Here is a 25,000-nt window from a genome sequence, read left to right on the forward strand (position 1 = left end):
GTTTTTGCTTTGTCATTATGGGATATTGTGTGTAGATTGATGAGGGGGAAAAAAACAATTTAATCCATTTTAGAATAAGGCTGTAACGTAACAAAATGTGGAAAAAGTCAAGGTGTCTGAATACATTCTGAAGGCACTATATGCACAAACTCTTCCAAACTGTTTCGGTCGGAAAGCATGCGATCGCCTTAGGTGTCACAGGGTTCTCCTCTGTATAAAGGACAAAACGCACCTTTTATGACTGGCGGCCATGCACAGTAGATCACCTGCTGGTTGCCGACAAACAGTGATGATTCAACATGTAAAATCCTCTTGAAATGAATCGAAAATGGTCAATGTTTTGTGGTCCGAGGCGATAGGACGCTGCTTTTAACCATTTGTCAACACAGTCTGTTTTCTCCTTAAAATAGGGCTTTCACCAGGGCTGTAGAGCAAAATGTCACAACTTGACCTTCCATACAGGCCAAGGTTGGGCGTATGAACACAACAAGCATGGATTGTCTATACAAATCACACTCTCCCCACTCCTCCTATTTCCCTGTCTGTCCATTTCACCTTCACCTAGTGTAGAAACTGTAAATAACTAGCTTACTATATGTGACTGTTTGAGGGGGATAAACAGTTGCAAGGTACCAATGTGATGAGGTTATTATTTAGGCTACCTCAGAGTTTTTAGTTCTTCACAGAAACATCTCACTTGCTAAATAGTAGCTAACTCGCTAACTGTTTAATAGTAGCTAACTCGCTAGCTGTTTAATAGTAGCTAACTCGCTAGCTGTTTAATAGTAGCTAACTCGCTAGCTGTTTAATAGTAGCTATCTCGCTAGCTGTTTAATAGTAGCTAACACGCTAGCAGTTTAATAGTAGCTAACTCGCTAGCTGTTTAATAGTAGCTAACTCGCTAGCTGTTTAATAGTAGCTAACTCGCTAGCTGTTTAATAGTAGCTAACTCGCTAGCTGTTTAATAGTAGCTATCTCGCTAGCTGTTTAATAGTAGCTATCTCGCTAGCTGTTTAATAGTAGCTAACTCGCTAGCTGTTTAATAGTAGCTAACTCGCTAGCTGTTTTACTAGTGAGGAATACAGTTATTGTGTTCTAACATGCTTCTCTCTCTCTCTCTCTCGCTCTGTGTCTCTATCTGTCTCTCTCTCACTCACTGTCTCTCTCTCTGTCTCTGTCTCCCTCTCTCTAACTCTCTCTCGTTGTTGTGAATGCTAGTGTTCTGATGCTAGTCTCTGTCTCTCTCTTTGGGTTTCTGTGTCACCAGGGTAGACCATTAACATCCCCTTTAACATCTCTGTATCACCAGGCACCAGAGTAGACCGTTAACATCCCCTTTAACATCTCTGTATCACCAGGGTAGACCGTTAACATCCCCTTTAACATCTCTGTATCACCAGGGTAGACCATTAACATCCCCTTTAACATCTCTGTATCACCAGGGTAGACCATTAACATCCCCTTTAACATCTCTGTATCACCAGGCACCAGGGTTTGGCTTTGGGATAGCCATCTCAGGAGGTCGAGATAACCCTCATTTCCAGAGTGGTGAGACCTCCATCGTCATCTCCGACGTCCTGAAGGGAGGGCCAGCCGAAGGCCTACTGCAGTAAGATCCTCTCCTCTCCTCTCCTGGGATTAATTACCACATCGGCTTCCTTGGTTTGATATAAATCTGAGGGATGTGGGTTGGAACAAATGTAACCGTTCTCAGATGAATAGATAGGTTCTATGGATGGGAAGACTGACAGTCCATGAGATCAAAATGACAGTATCAATAAAAAAACAATTGCTTATACATGTGGTTGTTTTACGGTGTTTTACAAGTCTCTCGCTCTCCTCTTTCCTTCCAGGGAGAATGACAGAGTCACGATGGTCAACGCCGTCTCCATGGACAACGTGGAACACGCATATGCAGTCCAGCAGCTACGGAAAAGTGGCAAGAATGCAAAAATTGTGAGTATCGTTTTGAGGAACCTAAGATAAAAAAAAAAAAAAGTCCTCTGTCCTCTGTTTCTTTTGCACTGATGAAATCCAGCTGTTAAATATAAATTGGACAATTCCTTTATCTTAATACCTGGAGCATAGCACGCTTGGGACTCACAAATGATCTGCTAAAACCTGGAGGTCATATCTTACTACTTCCACTGGACACAGAATGCCCCAGAGAGAGAGAGAGAACTGGAAGTTTTGGGGTGTAATTATATCACTTATTATGTACTAGATCTTGTCTCTATGGGGCTAACGTCCTGTAGAGAGAGAGAGAGATAACGAGGAAGAAATGGGGAAAGGAAATTGGTGTGTAATCTAATGACAATGGGCTAAAGTTGTCTTCCTCTTCAGACCATCAGACGGAAGCGGAAGGTGCATGTACCCATGGGTCGTCTGGGGGAGAGGGAGACCATGTCGGAGCATGAGGAGGACGAGGAGGACAGTTACGACGAAGAGATATACGAGACGCGCTCCACACGCAGCGGCCCCAGTGCCTACAGCGGTGTAGGAGGGGCCTCGGCCCGGCGCAGCGGGAGGAGCGCGGGAAGGCGGGACCGGGAGCGGGAACGCAGCGGCTCACGGGAGAGAAGTCTCTCCCCGCGCTCCGACCGGCGCTCACTCAACCAACCCCCGCGGCCCGCCAAAGTCACCCTCGTCAAGTCCCGCAAGAATGAAGGTGAGCATCACAAAGTTGGGATTTTTGGGATGCTAAAGGGAGTTGTAGTTTTCATTAAGCAAATATTCAACCCAAGTTCAGCACAGAAACGTGGTAATTAACTACAATAACCATAATTCATTGTGCCTGCTCTTATCCGTCTCAGACAAAGATGGATTTATTTTTACAGTTGGTGAAAGTATGAATTATCTACTTTGTTAAACTATTATAATAAAGCTAGTATAATAGCTCTACAGCACGTAGGCAAGCTAGGCTAGCTAAATTGGATGACTGAAGACAGTACAGTATGGGGAGAAAAGAGAACATTGGATGGCTGGCTGGCTGGTTGCCTGGCTGGCTGGCTGGCTGGTTGCCTGGCTGGCTGGTTGGCTGGCTGGTTGGCTGGCTGGCTGGCTGGCTGGATGGTTGGCTGGCTGGCTGTTTGGCTGGCTGTTTGGCTGGCTGGTACTGCCTGAGCAGAGATGAGATGATTTAAGGACTGAAACATAAAGTCATCAAATAAAATAAAGTAATAAACACAACTGAAATATTTTACATTTACATTTTAGTCATTTAGCAGACGCTCTTATCCTGAGCGACTTACAGTAGTGAATGCATACATTTCATACATTTTTTATTTTTTTCCCCGTACTGGTCCCCCATGGGAATCGAACCCACAACCCTGGCGTTGCAAACACCATGCTCTACCAACTGAGCCACATTATTATTTCATAATAATTTCCTATTTTTCTATAGTATGTGGACCTGACAAACAATGGAATAATTTAACTATTTTTGGGCTTTGGAATTTCCATAAAAAGCTGTAATCAATTTAATGACATTATTTCATAATGAATTTAATGTATAAAACAATAATTGAAATCGAAAACTGTGATTATTTTTTAAAAATAATTTAACTGAAACCAAACCGACCTCAAAAAACACTAATCGCTCAGTACTACTAGTCAGCGTTAGTTAGGATATATATTGTCTAGTCAGCGTTAGTTAGGATATATATTGTCTAGTCAGCGTTAGTTAGGATATATATATTGTCTAGTCGGGGTTAGTTAGGATATATATTGTCTAGTCAGGGTTAGTTAGGATATATATTGTCTAGTCAGCGTTAGTTAGGATATATATTGTCTAGTCAGCGTTAGTTAGGATATATATTGTCTAGTCGGGGTTAGTTAGGATATATATTGTCTAGTCAGCGTTAGTTAGGATATATATTGTCTAGTCAGGGTTAGTTAGGATATATATTGTCTAGTCGGGGTTAGTTAGGATATATATTGTCTAGTCAGCGTTAGTTAGGATATATATTGTCTAGTCAGGGTTAGTTAGGATATATATTGTCTAGTCAGCGTTAGTTAGGATATATATTGTCTAGTCAGCGTTAGGGTTAGTTAGGATATATATTGTCTAGTCAGGGTTAGTTAGGATATATATTGTTTAGTCAGGGTTAGTTAGGATATATATTGTTTAGTCAGGGTTAGTTAGGATATATATTGTTTAGTCAGTGTTAGTTAGGATATATATTGTTTAGTCAGTGTTAGGGTTAGTTGGGATCAGGTCTTGAGACAAACATTTTGATCTACCAGCCACTCAGATTTTTTTCTGCATAATTACACCAACAACTGGGGCGGCAGGTACCCTAGTGGTTAGAGTGGAGGGTCGGCAGGTACCCTAGTGGTTAGAGTGGAGGGTCGGCAGGTACCCTAGTGGTTAGAGTGGAGGGTCGGCAGGTACCCTAGTGGTTAGAGTGGAGGGTCGGCAGGTACCCTAGTGGTTAGAGTGGAGGGTCGGCAGGTACCCTAGTGGTTAGAGCGTTGGACTAGTAAACGAAAGGTTGCTGGATTGAATCCCCAAGCTGGCAAGGTAAAAATCTGTCCTTTTGCCCCTGAACAAGGCAGTTAACCCACTGTTCCTAGGCCGTCATTGTAAATAAGAATTTGTTCTTAACTGACTTGCCTAGTTAAATAAAAGTTACATTTAAAAAAAATACAAAAATGTAAATAAAAAAAAATAAAAAAAGGATACGCATGTTTCTTAATGTTTCTTAAGACAAAATACATGTTTTACTAGTAAGAACTGATATATTGCTCAATTTTATTTCATTTTTCAGTCTTTTAACCAACATAACACAAATGAGACAAACATTTTCAGCTGCCCCTTTAAGGGTGGGGAGCTACCGAAGTACTTGAGCTGTTGTCGTGGTGACAGTGTGCCTGTGAGCTGTTGTCGTGGTGACAGTGTGCCTGTGAGAGAGAGAGAATCTGACTAGTGGCTGATGTGTCTTCATTAGCAGTTGAAGCAAACTCAAACATTGTGAACAAAACAATAAAAATAGCCACAAAAAAAACCACAAGGACAGTCTCACTTTAGTAGACTTTTAAAGTAAATTAGACCAACTTTAATACCTGTGTTCAGTGCTACTAAAAATACATCTTCAGCACTTCAATCACAGTGAGCTCAGCTCCCCAGCCAAGGCAGTGTTGTTGCAAGAGGTGGGATATAATAGGATTTCTAGTTCTTTGTGTGATTAGCTACCAGCTATGAAACAAAACGACAGAAAAACTTTGGAAACAGTTGAGAACATACAATGCTAGATACAGCCTAAAGACCAGATAAAATTGACAATAGTCTGATGAGTGACGATATTATCAATTGTCAAATTGTGAATGACGAGATCTGTGTAATTAACACAAAGGCAGGGAACAGAGCATGTGTTTTTTTATTTTTATTTTTTCACATTTTTATTTATTTTTAAAATATTTTTTAATACAGAGTCGTATGCAGACACCTAAACGTTTTGGTTTCTGTATCTGACCAATCGGAAAGAGCAGATTATAAGGTTTCTAACACACCTACATTTGTCAAACAACTCTCAATAATGAACGGATGGGCTCTGCTTCCAAATACCACTTTTTGTATTTTTTTTTGGTAGAATAACCATAGTTTTACACGTTTCACACGTGTGAGCACTCAAGACACTAACTAATTATTTTTGGGGGGGGAAATATACTTTCTATTTTATTCTCTTATATTCCATTATATTCTTACTGTAAAATAAGAATATAATGTTCTTTAGAAATCTTTTTTTTTTGTATCATAATATTTCTTAAGACCTGCCTAAATTAAATAATGGATTTATTTTTCCTGGTGTATATTAAATGTATATTAAATATATATATATATAAATGTATATTAAATTGTATATATTAAATGTATATGTATATTAAATGTATATTACATATATATGTATAAATGTATATTAAATGGTGTGTATTAAATGGTGTATATTAAATGTAAATTAAATATAAATGTATAAATGTATATTAAATGGTGTATATGTATAAATGTATATTATATGTATAAATGTATATTAAATGAATTAATTAGACCGTTAGATTAGAAGGTAGACGCTCCAAAGACCCACGTTGGCGGCTACTGGTATGTGCCAAGGCCTGGCGATGCTAATGCTAACCGCTGCTACCAACTGCTGCCCTCTCAGAACTCCATAGTTTCCTACCAGCAGCTAGCAGACGTGAGCGTGATTGTCAACATGCTATATACCATGCGAACATGCTATAGCATGCTATATTGCTAAAATCCTATAGCATGCTATACTATGCTAACATGCTATAGCATACTATGCTATGCTAACACTATCTTTGTTGCTGTTCGTTCACTCCGTAAGCAGAATATGGCCTTCGCCTGGCCAGCCACATCTTCGTGAAGGACATCTCCCCCGAGAGCCTGGCGGCCAGGGACGGAAACATACAGGAGGGAGACGTAGTACTGAAGGTGAGAGGAGAGAGGGAGGAGGGAGAGAAAGAGGGAGGGAAGGAAGGAGGTGGCCAGGGACGGAAATATACAGGAGGGAGACGTAGTACTGAAGGAGAGAGGGAGGGAGGGAGGGAGGGAGGGAGGGAGGGAGGGAGGGAGGGAGGGAGGGAGGGAGGGAGGGAGGGAGGGAGGGAGGAAAGAGGGAGGGAAGGAAGGAGGTGGCCAGGGACGGAAATATACAGGAGGGAGACGTAGTACTGAAGGTGAGAGGAAGGAGGGAGGAGGGAAGGAGGGTGGTTGCCCTTGACGGAAACATGCAGGAGGGAGACGTAGTACTGAAGGTGAGAGGAGAGAGGGAGGAGGGAGAGGGAAGGAGGCGTCCAGGGACTGAAATATACAGGAGGGTGACGTAGTACTGAAGGTGAGAGGAGGGAGGGGGGAGAATGAGGAAATCTTGGATGGAAACATCCTTCGATGAAGGATTTAGCACATTGTTCTGTAATCAGCTGAATACCTCCTGCACACAGACAAGCTAATTGGTAGTTTTCTCCAAGCCGTGTCTAATTAGGTTATTTCTTACCGTCTGTAACTAATTGGTTGTTTCCTCTCAGATCAACGGCACAGTGACGGAGAACCTGTCGTTGATAGATGCTAAGAAGCTGATTGAGAGGTCAAAGGGCAAGCTAAAGATGGTGGTGCAGAGAGACGAGAGAGCTACGCTGCTGAACATACCAGACCTGGACGACAGCATCCCATCAGCCAACGCTTCCGACAGAGACGGTGAGAGACACTACATACAGTGGGGGGGAAAAAAGTATTTGATCCCCTGCTGATTTTGTTCGTTTGCCCACTGACCAAAGAAAGGATCAGTCTATAATTTTAATGGTAGGTTTATTTGAACAGTGAAAGACAGAATAACAACAAAAATATCCAGAAAAACGCATGTCAAAAATGTTATAAATTGATTTGCATTTTAATGAGGGAAATAAGTATTTGACCCCCTCTCAATCAGAAAGATTTTTGGCTCACAGGTGTCTTTTATACAGGTAACGAGCTGAGATTAGGAGCACACTCTTAAAGGGAGTGCTCCTAATCTCAGTTTGTTACCTGTAAAAAAGACACCTGTCCACAGAAGCAATCAATCAATCAGATTCCAAACTCTCCACCATGGCCAAGACCAAAGAGCTCTCCAAGGATGTCAAGGACAAGATTGTAGACCTACACAAGGCTGGAATGGGCTACAAGACCATCGCCAAGCAGCTTGGTGAGAAGGTGACAACATTTGGTGCGATTATTCACAAATGGAAGAAACACAAAAGAACTGTCAATCTCCCTCGGCCTGGGGCTCCATGCAAGATCTCACCTCGTGGAGTTGCAATGATCATGAGAACGGTGAGGAATCAGCCCAGAACTACACGGGAGGATCTGGTCAATGATCTCAAGGCAGCTGGGACCATAGTCACTAACAAAACAATTGGTAACACACTACGTCGTGAAGGACTGAAATCCTGCAGCGCCCGCAAGGTCCCCCTGCTCAAGAATACATATACATGCCCGTCTGAAGTTTGCCAATGAACATCTGAATGACTCAGAGGACAACTGGTGAAAGTGTTGTGGTCAGATGAGACCAAAATGGAGCTCTTTGACATCAACTCAATTCGCCGTGTTTGGAGGAGGAGGAATGCTGCCTATGACCCCAAGAACAGCATCTCTACCGTCAAACATGGAGGTGGAAACATCATGCTTTGGGGGTGTTTTTCTGCTAAGGGGACAGGACAACTTCACCGCATCAAAGGGACGATGGACGGGGCCATGTAACGTCAAATCTTGGGTGAGAACCTCCTTCCCTCAGCCAGGGCGTTGAAAATGGGTCGTGGATGGGTATTCCAGCATGACAATGACCCAAAACACACGGCCAAGGCAACAATGGAGTGGCTCAAGAAGAAGCACATTAAGGTCCTGGAGTGGCCTAGCCAGTCTCCAGACCTTAATCCCATAGAAAATCTGTGGAGGGAGCTGAAAGTTCGAGTTGCCAAACGTCAGCCTCGAAACCTTAATGACTTGGAGAAGATCTGCAAAGAGGAGTGGGACAAAATCCCTCCTGAGATGTGTGCAAACCTGGTGGCCAACTACAAGAAACGTCTGACCTCTGTGATTGCCAACAAGGGTTTTGCCTCCAAGTACTAAGTCATGTTTTGCAGAGGGGGTCAAATACTTATTTCCCTCATTAAAATGCAAATCAATTTATAACATTTTTGACATGCGTTTTTCTGGATATTTTTGTTGTTATTCTGTCTCTCACTGTTCAAATAAACCTACCATTAAAATTATAGACTGATCATTTCTTTGTAAGTGGGCAAACGTACAAAATCAGCAGGGGATCAAATACTTTTGTCCCCCACCGTGTGTGTGTGTGTGTGTGTGTGTGTGTGTGTGTGTGTGTGTGTGTGTGTGTGTGTGTGTGTGTGTGTGTGTGTGTGTGTGCGTGCGTGCGTGCGTGTGTGTGTGTGTGCGCGCACGCTGTTTCGTAGTGCTGGAAAAGGCTAAATGCCGTAGGGTCGTGGGTGGGTGGGTGGGTGTGCGTGCGTTGTGCTGAAAGGCAAAGCCCCATCGAAGTTGAAATGCACAACAACCTGTACTTTCATATTCCAGGACCACCCGTATGTAAACTGTATGCAGCCATGGCTGTTATTCGCTATGGTTACAAGCGTCTGCTGAATGACATCACTATATGGAAGACATGTTTCAGTTGTACAACTGACTAGCTATCTTTCCTCTATATTTTTCATATGTTGTTGAAATATTGTGTTTTTTTCTTCTTGTGTGCGTCTGAACGACAGACATTTCAGATATCCATTCGGTGGCGTCCGACCATTCCAACCGATCCCATGACAGACATCGTAGCGGAAGGTCGCGCTCCCCTGACAGACGGTCTGACCCCTCCGACCACTCCAGACAATCCCCTCCACAGATCAGCAACGGCAGGTAAACACCACCTTGCTACTACACAGTACAGGGCGGGCCGAACTAAATGTTTCATCGGCTCGCCCAAGTCCAAATGTATTATATATATATTTATTATTATTATTATTTATTTTTTTATTTTTAATTTTTACATACATTTTCAGGATGGGGGGGAAAACGCTTTCAGTGTAACTTAAACAACTTAAACCAGATATAAAGAATGTAGAAAATTAATATGGACCCATATATGTAGAATTGCAGGAAATTGGCTTTAAAAACGGAAACATTTTTTTCTCCGCTCCATGGACAAATTTATAGAATTGCAGGAAATTGGCTTACAAATGCAAAAAAATCTCTACACTGCTATTACGTTCTCCCCTCGGGTGTAGCTCGTCTGAGGAGGAGACGTAAATGCCTGGGCCTAAACACACCAGGTAAACCAGATGAAAAGGGAAGAAATGTGGGGTGCAATGAGCGATAAATAAATCAGACCACAACCAGAACTCAATTTTAACCCTCAGGGGATGTTTAGTGAATTAGTTAAATAAACAATATAACACACCCATAAATAATTAATAAGAACCAAAACAACCACAACAAGGGAAGGTAAGAGAAGGGAAATGTTTGGGTTCGGGGTCCAAGTAATGAAAATAAACAAAAGGTCCCTCCTCTTCTACCTAATCCTTCCTAACACATTCTAAAACCCCTAACCCACTGTCCTACCTGGTTCCTAATCCTTCCTAAACACACTCTAAACCCCTAACCCACTGTCCTACCTGGTTCCTAATCCTTCCTAACACACTCTAAAACCCCTAACCCACTGTCCTACCTGGTTCCTAATCCTTCCTAACACACTCTAAACCCCCTAACCCACTGTCCTACCTGGTTCCTAATCCTTCCTAACACACTCTAAACCCAAACCCACTGTCCTACCTGGTTCCTAATCCTTCCTAACACACTCTAAAACCCCTAACCCACTGTCCTACCTGGTTCCTAATCCTTCCTAACACACTCTAAACCCCCTAACCCACTGTCCTACCTGGTTCCTAATCCTTCCTAACACATTCTAAACCCTAACCCACTGTCCTACCTGGTTCCTAATCCTTCCTAACACATTCTAAACCCTAACCCACTGTCCTACCTGGTTCCTAATCCTTCCTAACACATTCTAAACCCTAACCCACTGTCCTACCTGGTTCCTAATCCTTCCTAACACATTCTAAACCCTAACCCACTGTCCTACCTGGTTCCTAATCCTTCCTAACACACTCTAAACCCCTAACCCACTGTCCTACCTGGTTCCTAATCCTTCCTAACAAACTCTAAACCCTAACCCACTGTCCTACCTGGTTCCAAGAAAAATACAAGGGTGACACCCGCCCGGCTAACCTAGTGTATAAAACAATGGGTTATCTACGTGAGAATGTACACCCATGGGCAGATCTACCTTTTCCCTTCTCCAGGACCTAGGTAGGGTGGAGCACCTCAGGAGGACAGGCTGAAACACAAGGAAATTAACACAAATAATCAAACAAAAACAAGTGTCCTCTCTCTCTCTCTCTCTCTCTCTCTCTCTCTCTCTCTCTCTCTCTCTCTCTCTCTCTCTCTCTCTCTCTCTCTCTCTCTCTCTCTCTCTCTCTCTCTCTCTCTCTCTCTCTCTCTCTCTCTCTCTCTCTCTCTCTCTCTCTCTCTCTCTCTCTCTCTCTCTCTCTCTCTCTCTCTCTCTCTCTCTCTCTCTCTCTCTCTCTCTCTCTCTCTCTCTCTCTCTCTCTCTCTCTCTCTCTCTCTCTCTCTCTCTCTCTCTCTCTCTCTCTCTCTCTCTCTCTCTCTCTCTCTCTCTCTCTCACACGGCAAACAGATATCCTCTCTGTAATCAGCTACAGCCACGCCCCACCATCGTTAGCCGCAACTCGGTACACCTGTAATGCCCAAGACAAACACACTAGCAGGGGAAAAATGGGGAACAAGAAAAACGTAACACGTAACAACTGCCAAGATGGGGCCCTCTAAAATTCACTCCAACCACCTGAGCCCCTTTTTCGATCCAGAAAAAACCCTGCATTAAAACTCAGAGGCTCTTTGGCTGCGTTTACACAGGCAGCCCAATTCTGATATTTTTCCACTAAATGGTCTTATGACCCATCAGATCAGATATTTTGCCAATAATTTAGCAAAATATCATAATTAGCCTTTGAGTTCTTTGAGCCTTTGCACTGTTTTGACCAACTGGGCAAAACATTTCCAACAGTTTTGACCGCTGAAAAACTGAGATGTTTTTAAGGTTTTCTTAAGTGTCTTTATTGTCCTGTTTTTTGTTTTTTTTGCCCACTTAACAAAGACATTTCAGTTGGAGAATACCGTAAGTTGGACAGCCCTTTCCCTTGACCCCACTGTGTAGAGCCCCACTGTGTAGACCTCACTGTGTAGAGCCCACCACTGTGTAGAGCCCCGCTGTATAGAGCCCCCCCGCTGTGTAGAGCCGCGCTGTGTAGAGCCCCGCTGTGTAGAGCCCCACTGTGTAGAGCCCCACAGCCCCACTGTGTAGAGCCCCACTGTATAGAGCCCCGCTGTGTAGAGCCCCACTGTGTAGAGCCCCACTGTATAGAGCCCCGCTGTGTAGAGCCCCGCTGTGTAGAGCCCCACTGTGTAGAGCCCCACTGTGTAGAGCCCACTGTGTAGAGCCCCACAGCCCCACTGTGTAGAGCCCCACTGTGTAGAGCCCCACTGTGTAGAGCCCCGCTGTGTAGAGCCCCGCTGTGTAGAGCCCCACTGTGTAGAGCCCCCACTGTATAGAGCCCCCACGTATAGAGCCCCACTGTGTAGAGCCCCGCTGTGTAGAGCCCCGCTGTATAGAGCCCTGCTGTGTAGAGCCCCCACTGTATAGAGCCCCCACTGTATAGAGCCCCCACTGTATAGAGCCCACTGTATAGAGCCCACTGTGTAGAGCCCACTGTGTAGAGCCCCACTGTGTAGAGCCCCCACTGTATAGAGCCCCCACTGTATAGAGCCCCCACTGTATAGAGCCTCACTGTGTCGAGCCCTGCTGTGTAGAGCCCCGCTGTATAGAGCCCCGCTGTGTAGAGCCCCGCTGTGTAGAGCCCCGCTGTGTAGAGCCCCACTGTGTAGAGCCCCACAGCCCCACTGTGTAGAGCCCCACTGTATAGAGCCCCGCTGTGTAGAGCCCCGCTGTGTAGAGCCCCGCTGTGTAGAGCCCCACAGCCCCACTGTGTAGAGCCCCACTGTATAGAGCCCCGCTGTGTAGAGCCCCGCTGTGTAGAGCCCCACTGTGTAGAGCCCCACTGTGTAGAGCCCACTGTGTAGAGCCCCACAGCCCCACTGTGTAGAGCCCCACTGTATAGAGCCCCGCTGTGTAGAGCCCCGCTGTGTAGAGCCCCACAGCCCCACTGTGTAGAGCCCCACTGTGTAGAGCCCCACTGTGTAGAGCCCCACTGTGTAGAGCCCCGCTGTGTAGAGCCCCGCTGTGTAGAGCCCCGCTGTGTAGAGCCCACTGTGTAGAGCCCCGCTGTGTAGAGCCCCGCTGTGTAGAGCCCCGCTGTGTAGAGCCCACTGTGTAGAGCCCCGCTGTGTAGAGCCCCGCTGTGTAGAGCCCCACTGTGTAGAGCCCACTGTGTAGAGCCCCGCTGTGTAGAGCCCACTGTGTAGAGCCCCACTGTATAGAGCCCCGCTGTGTATAGCCCCGCTGTGTAGAGCCCCGCTGTGTAGAGCCCCACTGTGTAGAGCCCCACTGTGTAGAGCCCCACTGTGTAGAGCCCCACTGTATAGAGCCCCGCTGTGTAGAGCCCCGCTGTGTAGAGCCCCGCTGTGTAGAGCCCCACAGCCCCACTGTGTAGAGCCCCACTGTGTAGAGCCCCGCTGTGTAGAGCCCCGCTGTGTAGAGCCCCGCTGTGTAGAGCCCCTCTGTGTAGAGCCCACTGTGTAGAGCCCCGCTGTGTAGAGCCCCACTGTGTAGAGCCCCGCTGTGTAGAGCCCCGCTGTGTAGAGCCCCGCTGTGTAGAGCCCCGCTGTATAGAGCCCCGCTGTGTAGAGCCCCGCTGTGTAGAGCCCCGCTGTGTAGAGCCCCGCTGTGTAGAGCCCCACTGTATAGAGCCCCGCTGTGTAGAGCCCCACAGCCCCACTGTGTAGAGCCCCACTGTATAGAGCCCCGCTGTGTAGAGCCCCGCTGTGTAGAGCCCCGCTGTGTAGAGCCCCGCTGTGTAGAGCCCACTGTGTAGAGCCCCGCTGTGTAGAGCCCCGCTGTGTAGAGCCCCGCTGTGTAGAGCCCCACTGTGTAAAGCCCCACAGCCCCACTGTGTAGAGCCCCACTGTATAGAGCCCCGCTGTGTAGAGCCCCGCTGTGTAGAGCCCCGCTGTGTAGAGCCCCGCTGTGTAGAGCCCCGCTGTGTAGAGCCCCGCTGTACTTGTTATCTGACAGAATAGTAACTCGATTCAGTAGAGGGTTTAGTACTTCATGTAGATCGCGTAGTTTATGAGTTTAGATTCATTCAAAACACCCCTATATTTCTCCCCTTCTTACAGAGAAAGATTTCCATGAAGAATATATCTCTGTCCTGAATACGGCTGGTTATAAACTCAGCACAAAAAAATACAAAAAAGAGTTTGACATTGAGGCTGATATCAGGAAATCAGTGCTCAGTTAACAGCCATGGTTTTACACTGAGACACACACACACACACACACACACACACACACACACACACACACACACACACACACACACACACACACACACACGCTGTACATCAATTATTGAGGGTTGGGTCTTGTTCTGCTCAGGGCTCCAACAAGGCCACTGTCACTGCCTGTGTAAAGTTGTCACACAATCTCACTCTGTGTGTGTGTGTGTGTGTGTGTGTGTGTGTGTGTGTGTGTGTGTGTGTGTGTGTGTGTGTGTGTGTGTGTGTGTGTGTGTGTGTGTAGCGTCTGTTTGGTGTGTGTGAAGAGAGATCGCATGTTTGGCACAATCCTTTTAACAATGGGCCCCGTCATTCACTGTTGACGTGACACTAGTCCCTGTGGATTGTGGGTGAGCAACTGCTATGTCTGTTCATGCCTGTTTCAACCAGTTTGTCTTGTGAGGTCAGTGGGAACACGATAGCCGATTTAAGACACAAAGAAGAGGGACATGTTTTAAGGAATCTAGTCCGTAGTATTTTGGCGGTGAAGCATTTTAGGGAGTTTGAGACTGGAGAGTTGAGTTATTGAGGGGATGAGAAGAGGAGAGGAGAAGTTAGGGTAGATTGATTTATCGGGGGTCTGGTCTGTGAGTGACCTGGGTCGTTAAGGAGAAGTTAGGGCAGATTGCGTTATCGGGGTCTGGTCTGTGAGTGACCTGGGTCGTTAAGGAGAAGTTAGGGCAGATTGATTTATCGGGGGTCTGGTCTGTGAGTGACCTGGGTCGTAATCATTTGTGCATACCGTAGCAGAACGTTCTGCAAAGAAAAAATTTGAGTTAGTTATTGGACAGTTCAGGTACAGTGGGGTCCTAAAATCAACATTTTGAAATGGCCGTCTCGGTCTACGAACATAACTCAAACTCAAAATGCATTTTATTCGTCTTTATAATGTTTCTTAGGACCGGCCTAAAACACATTTAATAATGGGTTTCTTTGTGATGGTGTATATTCAATGGATTCATTAAACTAGATCTCCACCCACATTGGACCACGCCTACAGTCGCCGCCACGTGCACGGGAGATGTACAGTAAAAGGCTGATCCCAGCATGAACGGGAGATGTACAGTAAAAGGCTGATCCCAGCATGAACGGGAGATGTACAGTAAAAGGCTGATCCCAGCATGAACGGGAGATGTACAGTGAAAGGCTGATCCCAGCATGAACGGGAGATGTACAGTAAAAGGCTGATCCCAGCATGAATGTGGTAAAAATGTAACTGTATGAATTGGGCTCTAAAAAGCATTTCCATAGTTTGTTTTTACAGGCAACATACTGTAAAGTCTGTCTGTAAAGGGTATTAGTGAATACACTGTTGTTATGACACTAAGTTCCAGGAGGTTGTTGCCTTCCGAGTGGCGCAGTGGTCTAAGACACTGTATCGCAGTTCTAGCTGTGCCACCAGAGATTCTGGGTTCGAGTCCAGGCTCTGTCGCAGCCGGCCGCGACCGGGAGGTCCATGGGGTGGCGCACAATTGGCCCAGCGTCGTCCGGGTTAGGGGGAGTGTTTGGCCGGCAGGGATGTCCTTGTCCCATCGCGCACTAGCGAATCCTGTGTCGGGGCGGGCGCAGAGTGAACTTCGCCTCTCCCGAGTCCGTACGGGAGTTGCAGCGATGAGACAAGACTGTAACTAACAATTGGATTCCACAAAATTGGGGTATGTTTAGTTGTATGTTTTGACACTAAGTTCCAGGAGGTTAGTGGTATGTTTTGGCACTAAGTTCCAGGAGGTTAGTGGTATGTTTTGGCACTAAGTTCCAGGAGGTTAGTGGTATGTTTTGGCACTAAGTTCCAGGAGGTTAGTGGTATGTTTTGGCACTAAGTTCCAGGAGGTTAGTGGTATGTTTTGGCACTAAGTTCCAGGAGGTTAGTGGTATGTTTTGGCACTAAGTTCCAGGAGGTTAGTGGTATGTTTTGGCACTAAGTTCCAGGAGGTTAGTGGTATGTTTTGGCACTAAGTTCCAGGAGGTTAGTGGTATGTTTTGGCACTAAGTTCCAGGAGGTTAGTTGTATGTTTTGACACTAAGTTCCAGGAGGTTAGTGGTATGGAGTGGAAGGTTCTTTCAGGTAGCCTAGCCAAGGCAATGAAGGGCCTCAGCACAGGTCCTTCTGTTCAGGATTTAAAATTTTACCTTTATTTAACTAGGCAAGTTAGTAAAGAACAAATTCTTATTTACAATGACGGCCTAGGAACAGTGTGTTAACTGCCTTGTTCAGGGGGCAGAACGACAGATTTTTACCTTGTCAGCTCGGGGATTCAAACTTGCAACCTTTCGGTTACTAGTCCAACGCTCTAACCTCTAGGCTTCTTTCCACCAGGATGTGTTGAATAAAGTTGTTTTTCCTCTCTAGCCAGGATGTGTTGAATAAAGTTTACCAGTGGAGTTGTACCAGACTCTGGGCAGTAGTTTACCAGTGGAGTTGTACCAGACTCTGGGCAGTAGTTTACCAGTGGAGTTGTACCAGACTCTGGGCAGTAGTTTACCAGTGGAGTTGTACCGGACTCTGGGCAGTAGTTTACCAGTGGAGTTGTACCAGACTCTGGGCAGTAGTTTACCAGTGGAGTTGTACCGGACTCTGGGCAGTAGTTTACCAGTGGAGTTGTACCAGACTCTGGGCAGTAGTTTACCAGTGGAGTTGTACCGGACTCTGGGCAGTAGTTTACCAGTGGAGTTGTACCAGACTCTGGGCAGTAGTTTACCAGTGGAGTTGTACCAGACTCTGGGCAGTAGTTTACCAGTGGAGTTGTACCGGACTCTGGGCAGTAGTTTACCAGTGGAGTTGTACCAGACTCTGGGCAGTAGTTTACCAGTGGAGTTGTACCGGACTCTGGGCAGTAGTTTACCAGTGGAGTTGTACCAGACTCTGGGCAGTAGTTTACCAGTGGAGTTGTACCGGACTCTGGGCAGTAGTTTACCAGTGGAGTTGTACCGGACTCTGGGCAGTAGTTTACCAGTGGAGTTGTACCAGACTCTGGGCAGTAGTTTACCAGTGGAGTTGTACCAGACTCTGGGCAGTAGTTTACCAGTGGAGTTGTACCGGACTCTGGGCAGTAGTTTACCAGTGGAGTTGTACCGGACTCTGGGCAGTAGTTTACCAGTGGAGTTGTACCGGACTCTGGGCAGTAGTTTACCAGTGGAGTTGTACCAGACTCTGGGCAGTAGTTTACCAGTGGAGTTGTACCGGACTCTGTGCAGTAGTTTACCAGTGGAGTTGTACCGGACTCTGGGCAGTAGTTTACCAGTGGAGTTGTACCTGACTCTGGGCAGTAGTTTACCAGTGGAGTTGTACCGGACTCTGGGCAGTAGTTTACCAGTGGAGTTGTACCAGACTCTGGGCAGTAGTTTACCAGTGGAGTTGTACCGGACTCTGGGCAGTAGTTTACCAGTGGAGTTGTACCGGACTCTGGGCAGTAGTTTACCAGTGGAGTTGTACCGGACTCTGGGCAGTAGTTTACCAGTGGAGTTGTACCGGACTCTGGGCAGTAGTAATTTGCTCCAGGGTTACTGTACTACTATGACTGACCCTGTAAAACAACACATTTCACTGCACCTATCCAGTGTATGTGACAATAAAACATCTCATTTTGTATTTTTTTGTCATGTAATGAGGGAGGTTGGAGCTGCTCAGTAATTCTGATCTCTCTGACCAGAGGCCACTGGTACCACCAGACCAGACCTCACTTACCTCAGTCCCCTGTTTCCCTACCCACCAACAGAACCAAGCCTTACTGATCCACTGTTTCCCTACCCACCAACAGAACCAAGCCTTACTGATCCACTGTTTCCTTACCCACCAACAGAACCAAGCCTTACTGATTCTCTCTGTTTCCCTACCCACCAACAGAACCAAGCCTTACTGATTCTCTGTTTCCCCTCCCCACCAACAGAACCAAGCCTTACTGATTCTCTCTGTTTCCCTACCCACCAACAGAACCAAGCCTTACTGATCCACTGTTTCCCCTCCCCACCAACAGAACCAAGCCTTACTGATTCTCTCTGTTTCCCCTCCCACCAACAGAACCAAGCCTTACTGATCCACTGTTTCCCCTCCCCACCAACAGAACCAAGCCTTACTGATTCTCTGTTTCCCCTCCCCACCAACAGAACCAAGCCTTACTGATTCTCTGTTTCCCCTCCCCACCAACAGAACCAAGCCTTACTGATCACTGTTTCCCCTCCCACCAACAGAACCAAGCCTTACTGATTCTCTGTTTCCCCTCCCACCAACAGAACCAAGCCTTACTGATTCTCTCTGTTTCCCCTCCCACCAACAGAACCAAGCCTTACTGATTCTCTGTTTCCCTACCCACCAACAGAACCAAGCCTTACTGATTCTCTGTTTCCCCTCCCACCAACAGAACCAAGCCTTACTGATTCTCTGTTTCCCCTCCCACCAACAGAACCAAGCCTTACTGATTCTCTGTTTCCCCTCCCACCAACAGAACCAAGCCTTACTGATTCTCTCTGTTTCCCCTCCCACCAACAGAACCAAGCCTTACTGATTCTCTCTGTTTCCCTACCCACCAACAGAACCAAGCCTTACTGATCACTGTTTCCCCTCCCACCAACAGAACCAAGCCTTACTGATTCTCTGTTTCCCCTCCCACCAACAGAACCAAGCCTTACTGATTCTCTGTTTCCCCTCCCACCAACAGAACCAAGCCTTACTGATTCTCTCTGTTTCCCCTCCCACCAACAGAACCAAGCCTTACTGATTCTCTGTTTCCCTACCCACCAACAGAACCAAGCCTTACTGATTCTCTGTTTCCCCTCCCACCAACAGAACCAAGCCTTACTGATTCTCTCTGTTTCCCCTCCCACCAACAGAACCAAGCCTTACTGATTCTCTGTTTCCCCTCCCACCAACAGAACCAAGCCTTACTGATCCACTGTTTCCCTACCCACCAACAGAACCAAGCCTTACTGATTCTCTCTGTTTCCCCTCCCACCAACAGAACCAAGCCTTACTGATTCTCTGTTTCCCCTCCCACCAACAGAACCAAGCCTTACTGATTCTCTGTTTCCCCTCCCACCAACAGAACCAAGCCTTACTGATCCACTGTTTCCCTACCCACCAACAGAACCAAGCCTTACTGATTCTCTCTGTTTCCCCTCCCACCAACAGAACCAAGCCTTACTGATTCTCTGTTTCCCCTCCCACCAACAGAACCAAGCCTTACTGATCCACTGTTTCCTTACCCACCAACAGAACCAAGCCTTACTGATTTCTTTGCTGATTTCACTGATTTAACAGATTTTCCAAACAGATTTCACCGCTTAAAACTTAAAACAGAATGTATGTTTGTGAGCGATCATCTGAAGAATATTGTTTGTTGACCTTGTCCCAGATTAGTTTGTGCTCTACAGCCAAGTCCGATGGTCATTATCACGCCAAATGACAATAGGAATTGGCAAGACATCAGAAGCAGCTCTTGGACCAGGCTGTATGTTTGTTTCAGTTTGGGATAAATCATTCTGACCTCCGGGTTAATAATCTGTTTGTCCAACCTTTACTGGTTCTCAGCCAGAGGCACAGTGAGGTGCACCTGGAGTACACATAATCCTCTCTCTCTCTCTCTCCTTCTCTCTCTCTCTCACCCTCTCTCTCTCTCTCTCTCTCTCTCTCGCTCTCTCTCTCGCTCTCGCTCTCACCCTCGCTCTCTCCTTCTCTCTCCTTCTCTCTCACCCTCTCTCTCTCTCTCTCTCTCTCTCTCTCTCTCTCGCTCTCGCTCTCTCCTTCTCTCTCACCCTCTCTCTCTCTCTCTCTCTCCTTCTCTCTCACCCTCGCTCTCTCCTTCTCTCTCACCCTCTCGCTCTCTCTCTCACCCTCTCGCTCTCTCTCTCTCGCTCCCGCCCTCTCTCTCTCTTCTCTCTCTCTCTCTCTCTCTCTCTCTCTCGCTCACCCTCTCACTCCCGCCCTCCCCCCCTCTCTCTCCTTCTCCCTCTCGCTCGCTCGCTCCCGCCCTCCCTCTCTCTCGCACCCCCTCCCTCTCTCTCACCATCTCTCTCTCTCGCCCTCCCTCTTTCTCTCCCTCTCTCCTCACCTCCATCACCTCAGATATGCCTGTCTAAAAATAGAGTACAAAGGAGAAGAAAAAAAACAAACAGTGACCTTCAAGGCCACAGTGCAGCTACACACAATCACACACACAAGGCGGCAGGTAGCCTAGCGATTAGAGCATTGAGCTAGTAACCGAAAGGTTGCCGGTTCGAATCCCCGAGCCGACTAGGTGAAAAATCTGCCGGTGCCCTTGAGCAAGACACTTAACCCTAATTGCTCCTGGGGTTGTCATTTATAATGGCAGACCTTGGCCGTGACGCCTTGGCCGTGACCCCTCTCTCTGAAGATGTATTTATTTATTTATTTAACTAGGAAATTAAGAACAAATTCTACCCCGACCAAACCCTAACCCGGACGACGCTGGGCCAATTGTGCGCCGCCCTATGGGACTCCCAATCACAGCCGGTTGTGATACAGCCTGGAATCGAACCAGGGTCTGTAGTGACGCCTCTAGCACTGAGATGCAGTGCCTTAGACCGCTGCAGCACTCGAGAGCGCCTCTTCTCTGAGGGGGTCTCATGAAAAGTTGGGATATGCAAAAAAAACAAAAAAAACACTTTCAAATAGGACAGATAAAATCACATTTATTTATCAAATCAAATCAAATTTAAAAGCATTCAACACATCCTCATTGTTATTTATTTCCTTCTAATCTCTACGGCCTTTACATGTTGTCCACTGCAGTTAAAACGTTGAGACGCATATATAGGTGACGCCACATCCCTGGTCCTGTGTTGGCTCAGTTGCTAAGAGTTTGGCACTAACAATGGCATACCAGTTCCTGGGTTCAATTCCCACTGGGATCACATGCACATACATCAAATATATTCAACAAAAACACAACAACAAAAAGCTCTGTTTATTTTATATTTTTTTGTCTCCAATCACAGAAGTCGTGAGGAGGAGAGGATCTTGAAGCCGACGGCGGTACCAGCCAAGTTAGCGGAGGAGGTTCCTGCCCTGCCAAAACCCCTGGAGCAGCCGGCCACCAGGGAGGAGAAACAGTTACCACCTCTACCAGGTCAGAACCACTGCCAGTAACTGGTAGGCCTAACCACTGCCAGTAACTAGTAGGCCTAACCACTGCCAGTAACTAGTAGGACCTAACCACTGCCAGTAACTGGTAGGCCTAACCACTGCCAGTAACTGGTAGGCCTAACCACTGCCAGTAACTAGTAGGACCTAACCACTGCCAGTAACTGGTAGGCCTAACCACTGCCAGTAACTGGTAGGCCTAACCACTGCCAGTAACTGGTAGGCCTAACCACTGCCAGTAACTAGTAGGCCTAACCACTGCCAGTAACTAGTAGGCCTAACCACTGCCAGTAACTGGTAGGCCTAACCACTGCCAGTAACTGGTAGGCCTAACCACTGCCAGTAACTGGTAGGCCTAACCACTGCCAGTAACTGGTAGGCCTAACCACTGCCAGTAACTGGTAGGCCTAACCACTGCCAGTAACTAGTAGGCCTAACCACTGCCAGTAACTGGTAGGCCTAACCACTGCCAGTAACTAGTAGGCCTAACCACTGCCAGTAACTGGTAGGCCTAACCACTGCCAGTAACTGGTAGGCCTAACCACTGCTAGTAACTAGTAGGGCCTAACCACTGCCAGTAACTAGTAGGCCCTAACCACTGCCAGTAACTGGTAGGCCTAACCACTGCTAGTAACTAGTAGGACCTAACCACTGCTAGTAACTAGTAGGCCCTAACCACTGCCAGTAACTGGTAGGACTAACCACTGCCAGTAACTAGTAGGACCTAACCACTGCCAGTAACTGGTAGGCCTAACTACTGCCAGTAACTAGTAGGCCTAACCACTGCCAGTAACTAGTAGGCCTAACCACTGCCAGTAACTGGTAGGCCTAACCACTGCCAGTAACTGGTAGGCCTAACCACTGCCAGTAACTAGTAGGCCTAACCACTGCCAGTAACTGGTAGGCCCAACCACTGCCAGTAACTAGTAGGCCTAACCACTGCCAGTAACTGGTAGGCCTAACCACTGCCAGTAACTGGTAGGCCTAACCACTGCCAGTAACTAGTAGGCCTAACCACTGCCAGTAACTAGTAGGCCTAACCACTGCCAGTAACTAGTAGGGCCTAACCACTGCAAGTAACTGGTAGGCCTAACCACTGCCAGTAACTGGTAGGCCTAACCACTGCCAGTAACTAGTAGGCCTAACCACTGCCAGTAACTGGTAGGCCTAACCACTGCCAGTAACTGGTAGGCCTAACCACTGCCAGTAACTGGTAGGCCTAACCACTGCCAGTAACTGATAGGCCTAACCACTGCCAGTAACTAGTAGGCCTAACCACTGCCAGTAACTGGTAGGCCTAACCACTGCCAGTAACTAGTAGACCAAACCACTGCCAGTAACTAGTAGGCCTAACCACTGCCAGTAACTAGTAGGCCTAACTACTGCCAGTAACTAGTAGGCCTAACCACTGCCAGTAACTAGTAGGGCCTAACTACTGCCAGTAACTGGTAGGCCTAACCACTGCAAGTAACTAGTAGACCTAACCACTGCCAGTAACTGGTAGGCCTAACCACTGCCAGTAACTGGTAGGCCTAACCACTGCCAGTAACTGGTAGGCCTAACCACTGCCAGTAACTGGTAGGCCTAACCACTGCCAGTAACTGGTAGGCCTAACCACTGCCAGTAACTAGTAGGACCTAACCACTGCCAGTAACTGGTAGGCCTAACCACTGCCAGTAACTGGTAGGCCTAACCACTGCCAGTAACTGGTAGGCCTAACCACTGCCAGTAACTAGTAGGCCTAACCACTGCCAGTAACTAGTAGGGCCTAACCACTGCCAGTAACTGGTAGGCCTAACCACTGCCAGTAACTAGTAGGCCTAACCACTGCCAGTAACTGGTAGGCCTAACCACTGCCAGTAACTGGTAGGCCTAACCACTGCCAGTAACTGGTAGGCCTAACCACTGCCAGTAACTGGTAGGCCTAACCACTGCCAGTAACTGGTAGGCCTAACCACTGCCAGTAACTAGTAGGCCTAACCACTGCCAGTAAGTAGTAGGCCTAACCACTGCCAGTAACTGGTAGGCCTAACCACTGCCAGTAACTGGTAGGCCTAACCACTGCCAGTAACTGGTAGGCCTAACCACTGCCAGTAACTGGTAGGCCCAACCACTGCCAGTAACTGGTAGGCCCAACCACTGCCAGTAACTGGTAGACCTAACCACTGCCAGTAATTGGTAGGCCTAACCACTGCCAGTAACTGGTAGGCCTAACCACTGCCAGTAACTGGTAGGCCTAACCACTGCCAGTAACTGGTAGGCCTAACCACTGCCAGTAACTGGTAGGCCTAACCACTGCCAGTAACTGGTAGGCCTAACCACTGCCAGTAACTAGTAGGCCTAACCACTGCCAGTAACTGGTAGGCCTAACCACTGCCAGTAACTGGTAGGCCTAACCACTGCCAGTAACTGGTAGGCCTAACCACTGCCAGTAACTGGTAGGCCTAACCACTGCCAGTAACTGGTAGGCCCTAACCACTGCCAGTAACTGGTAGGCCTAACCACTGCCAGTAACTGGTAGGCCTAACCACTGCCAGTAACTGGTAGGCCTAACCACTGCCAGTAACTGGTAGGCCTAACCACTGCCAGTAACTGGTAGGCCCAACCACTGCCAGTAACTGGTAGGCCTAACCACTGCCAGTAATTGGTAGGCCTAACCACTGCCAGTAACTGGTAGGCCTAACCACTGCCAGTAACTGGTAGGCCTAACCACTGCCAGTAACTAGTAGGCCTAACTACTGCCAGTAACTAGTAGGCCTAACCACTGCCAGTAACTAGTAGGGCCTAACCACTGCCAGTAACTGGTAGGCCTAACCACTGCCAGTAACTGGTAGGCCTAACCACTGCCAGTAACTGGTAGGCCTAACCACTGCCAGTAACTAGTAGGACCTAACCACTGCCAGTAACTGGTAGGCCTAACCACTGCCAGTAACTAGTAGGCCTAAGCACTGCCAGTAACTGGTAGGCCTAACCACTGCCAGTAACTGGTAGGCCTAACCACTGCCAGTAACTGGTAGGCCTAACCACTGCCAGTAACTAGTAGGCCTAACTACTGCCAGTAACTAGTAGGCCTAACCACTGCCAGTAACTGGTAGGCCTAACCACTGCCAGTAACTAGTAGGCCTAACCACTGCCAGTAACTAGTAGGCCTAACCACTGCCAGTAACTAGTAGGCCTAACCACTGCCAGTAACTAGTAGGGCCTAACCACTGCCAGTAACTAGTAGGCCTAACCACTGCCAGTAACTGGTAGGCCTAACCACTGCCAGTAACTGGTAGGCCTAACCACTGCCAGTAACTGGTAGGCCCTAACCACTGCCAGTAACTGGTAGGCCTAACCACTGCCAGTAACTGGTAGGCCTAACCACTGCCAGTAACTGGTAGGCCTAACCACTGCCAGTAACTGGTAGGCCCAACCACTGCCAGTAACTGGTAGGCCTAACCACTGCCAGTAATTGGTAGGCCTAACCACTGCCAGTAACTGGTAGGCCTAACCACTGCCAGTAACTGGTAGGCCTAACCACTGCCAGTAACTAGTAGGCCTAACTACTGCCAGTAACTAGTAGGCCTAACCACTGCCAGTAACTAGTAGGGCCTAACCACTGCCAGTAACTGGTAGGCCTAACCACTGCAAGTAACTGGTAGGCCTAACCACTGCCAGTAACTGGTAGGCCTAACCACTGCCAGTAACTGGTAGGCCTAACCACTGCCAGTAACTGGTAGGCCTAACCACTGCCAGTAACTGGTAGGCCTAACCACTGCCAGTAACTAGTAGGACCTAACCACTGCCAGTAACTGGTAGGCCTAACCACT

The 25,000-nt window shown here is 47.3% G+C and overlaps 1 protein-coding gene across 9 annotated transcripts in view; it reads left to right on the top strand.

Moving 5' to 3' along the window:
- tjp1b (tight junction protein 1b) overlaps nt 1-25,000 on the top strand; it is a 280,697-nt gene that overhangs the window by 202,220 nt on the left and 53,477 nt on the right. For all 9 annotated transcript variants that reach the window (XM_045688618.2, XM_045688620.2, XM_045688621.2 and 6 more), the window contains 7 exons: nt 1,485-1,609; nt 1,854-1,956; nt 2,344-2,668; nt 6,345-6,451; nt 7,045-7,213; nt 9,274-9,418; nt 21,044-21,174. In XM_045688618.2, the coding sequence (XP_045544574.2) occupies nt 1,485-1,609; nt 1,854-1,956; nt 2,344-2,668; nt 6,345-6,451; nt 7,045-7,213; nt 9,274-9,418; nt 21,044-21,174 (1,105 nt within the window). The remainder of the gene's footprint in view (nt 1-1,484; nt 1,610-1,853; nt 1,957-2,343; nt 2,669-6,344; nt 6,452-7,044; nt 7,214-9,273; nt 9,419-21,043; nt 21,175-25,000) is intronic.

Source organism: Salmo salar, chromosome 10 (genome assembly GCF_965601325.2).
Source record: "Salmo salar chromosome 10, fSalSal1, whole genome shotgun sequence".
In the NCBI taxonomy this organism is placed as follows: domain Eukaryota; kingdom Metazoa; phylum Chordata; class Actinopteri; order Salmoniformes; family Salmonidae; genus Salmo; species Salmo salar.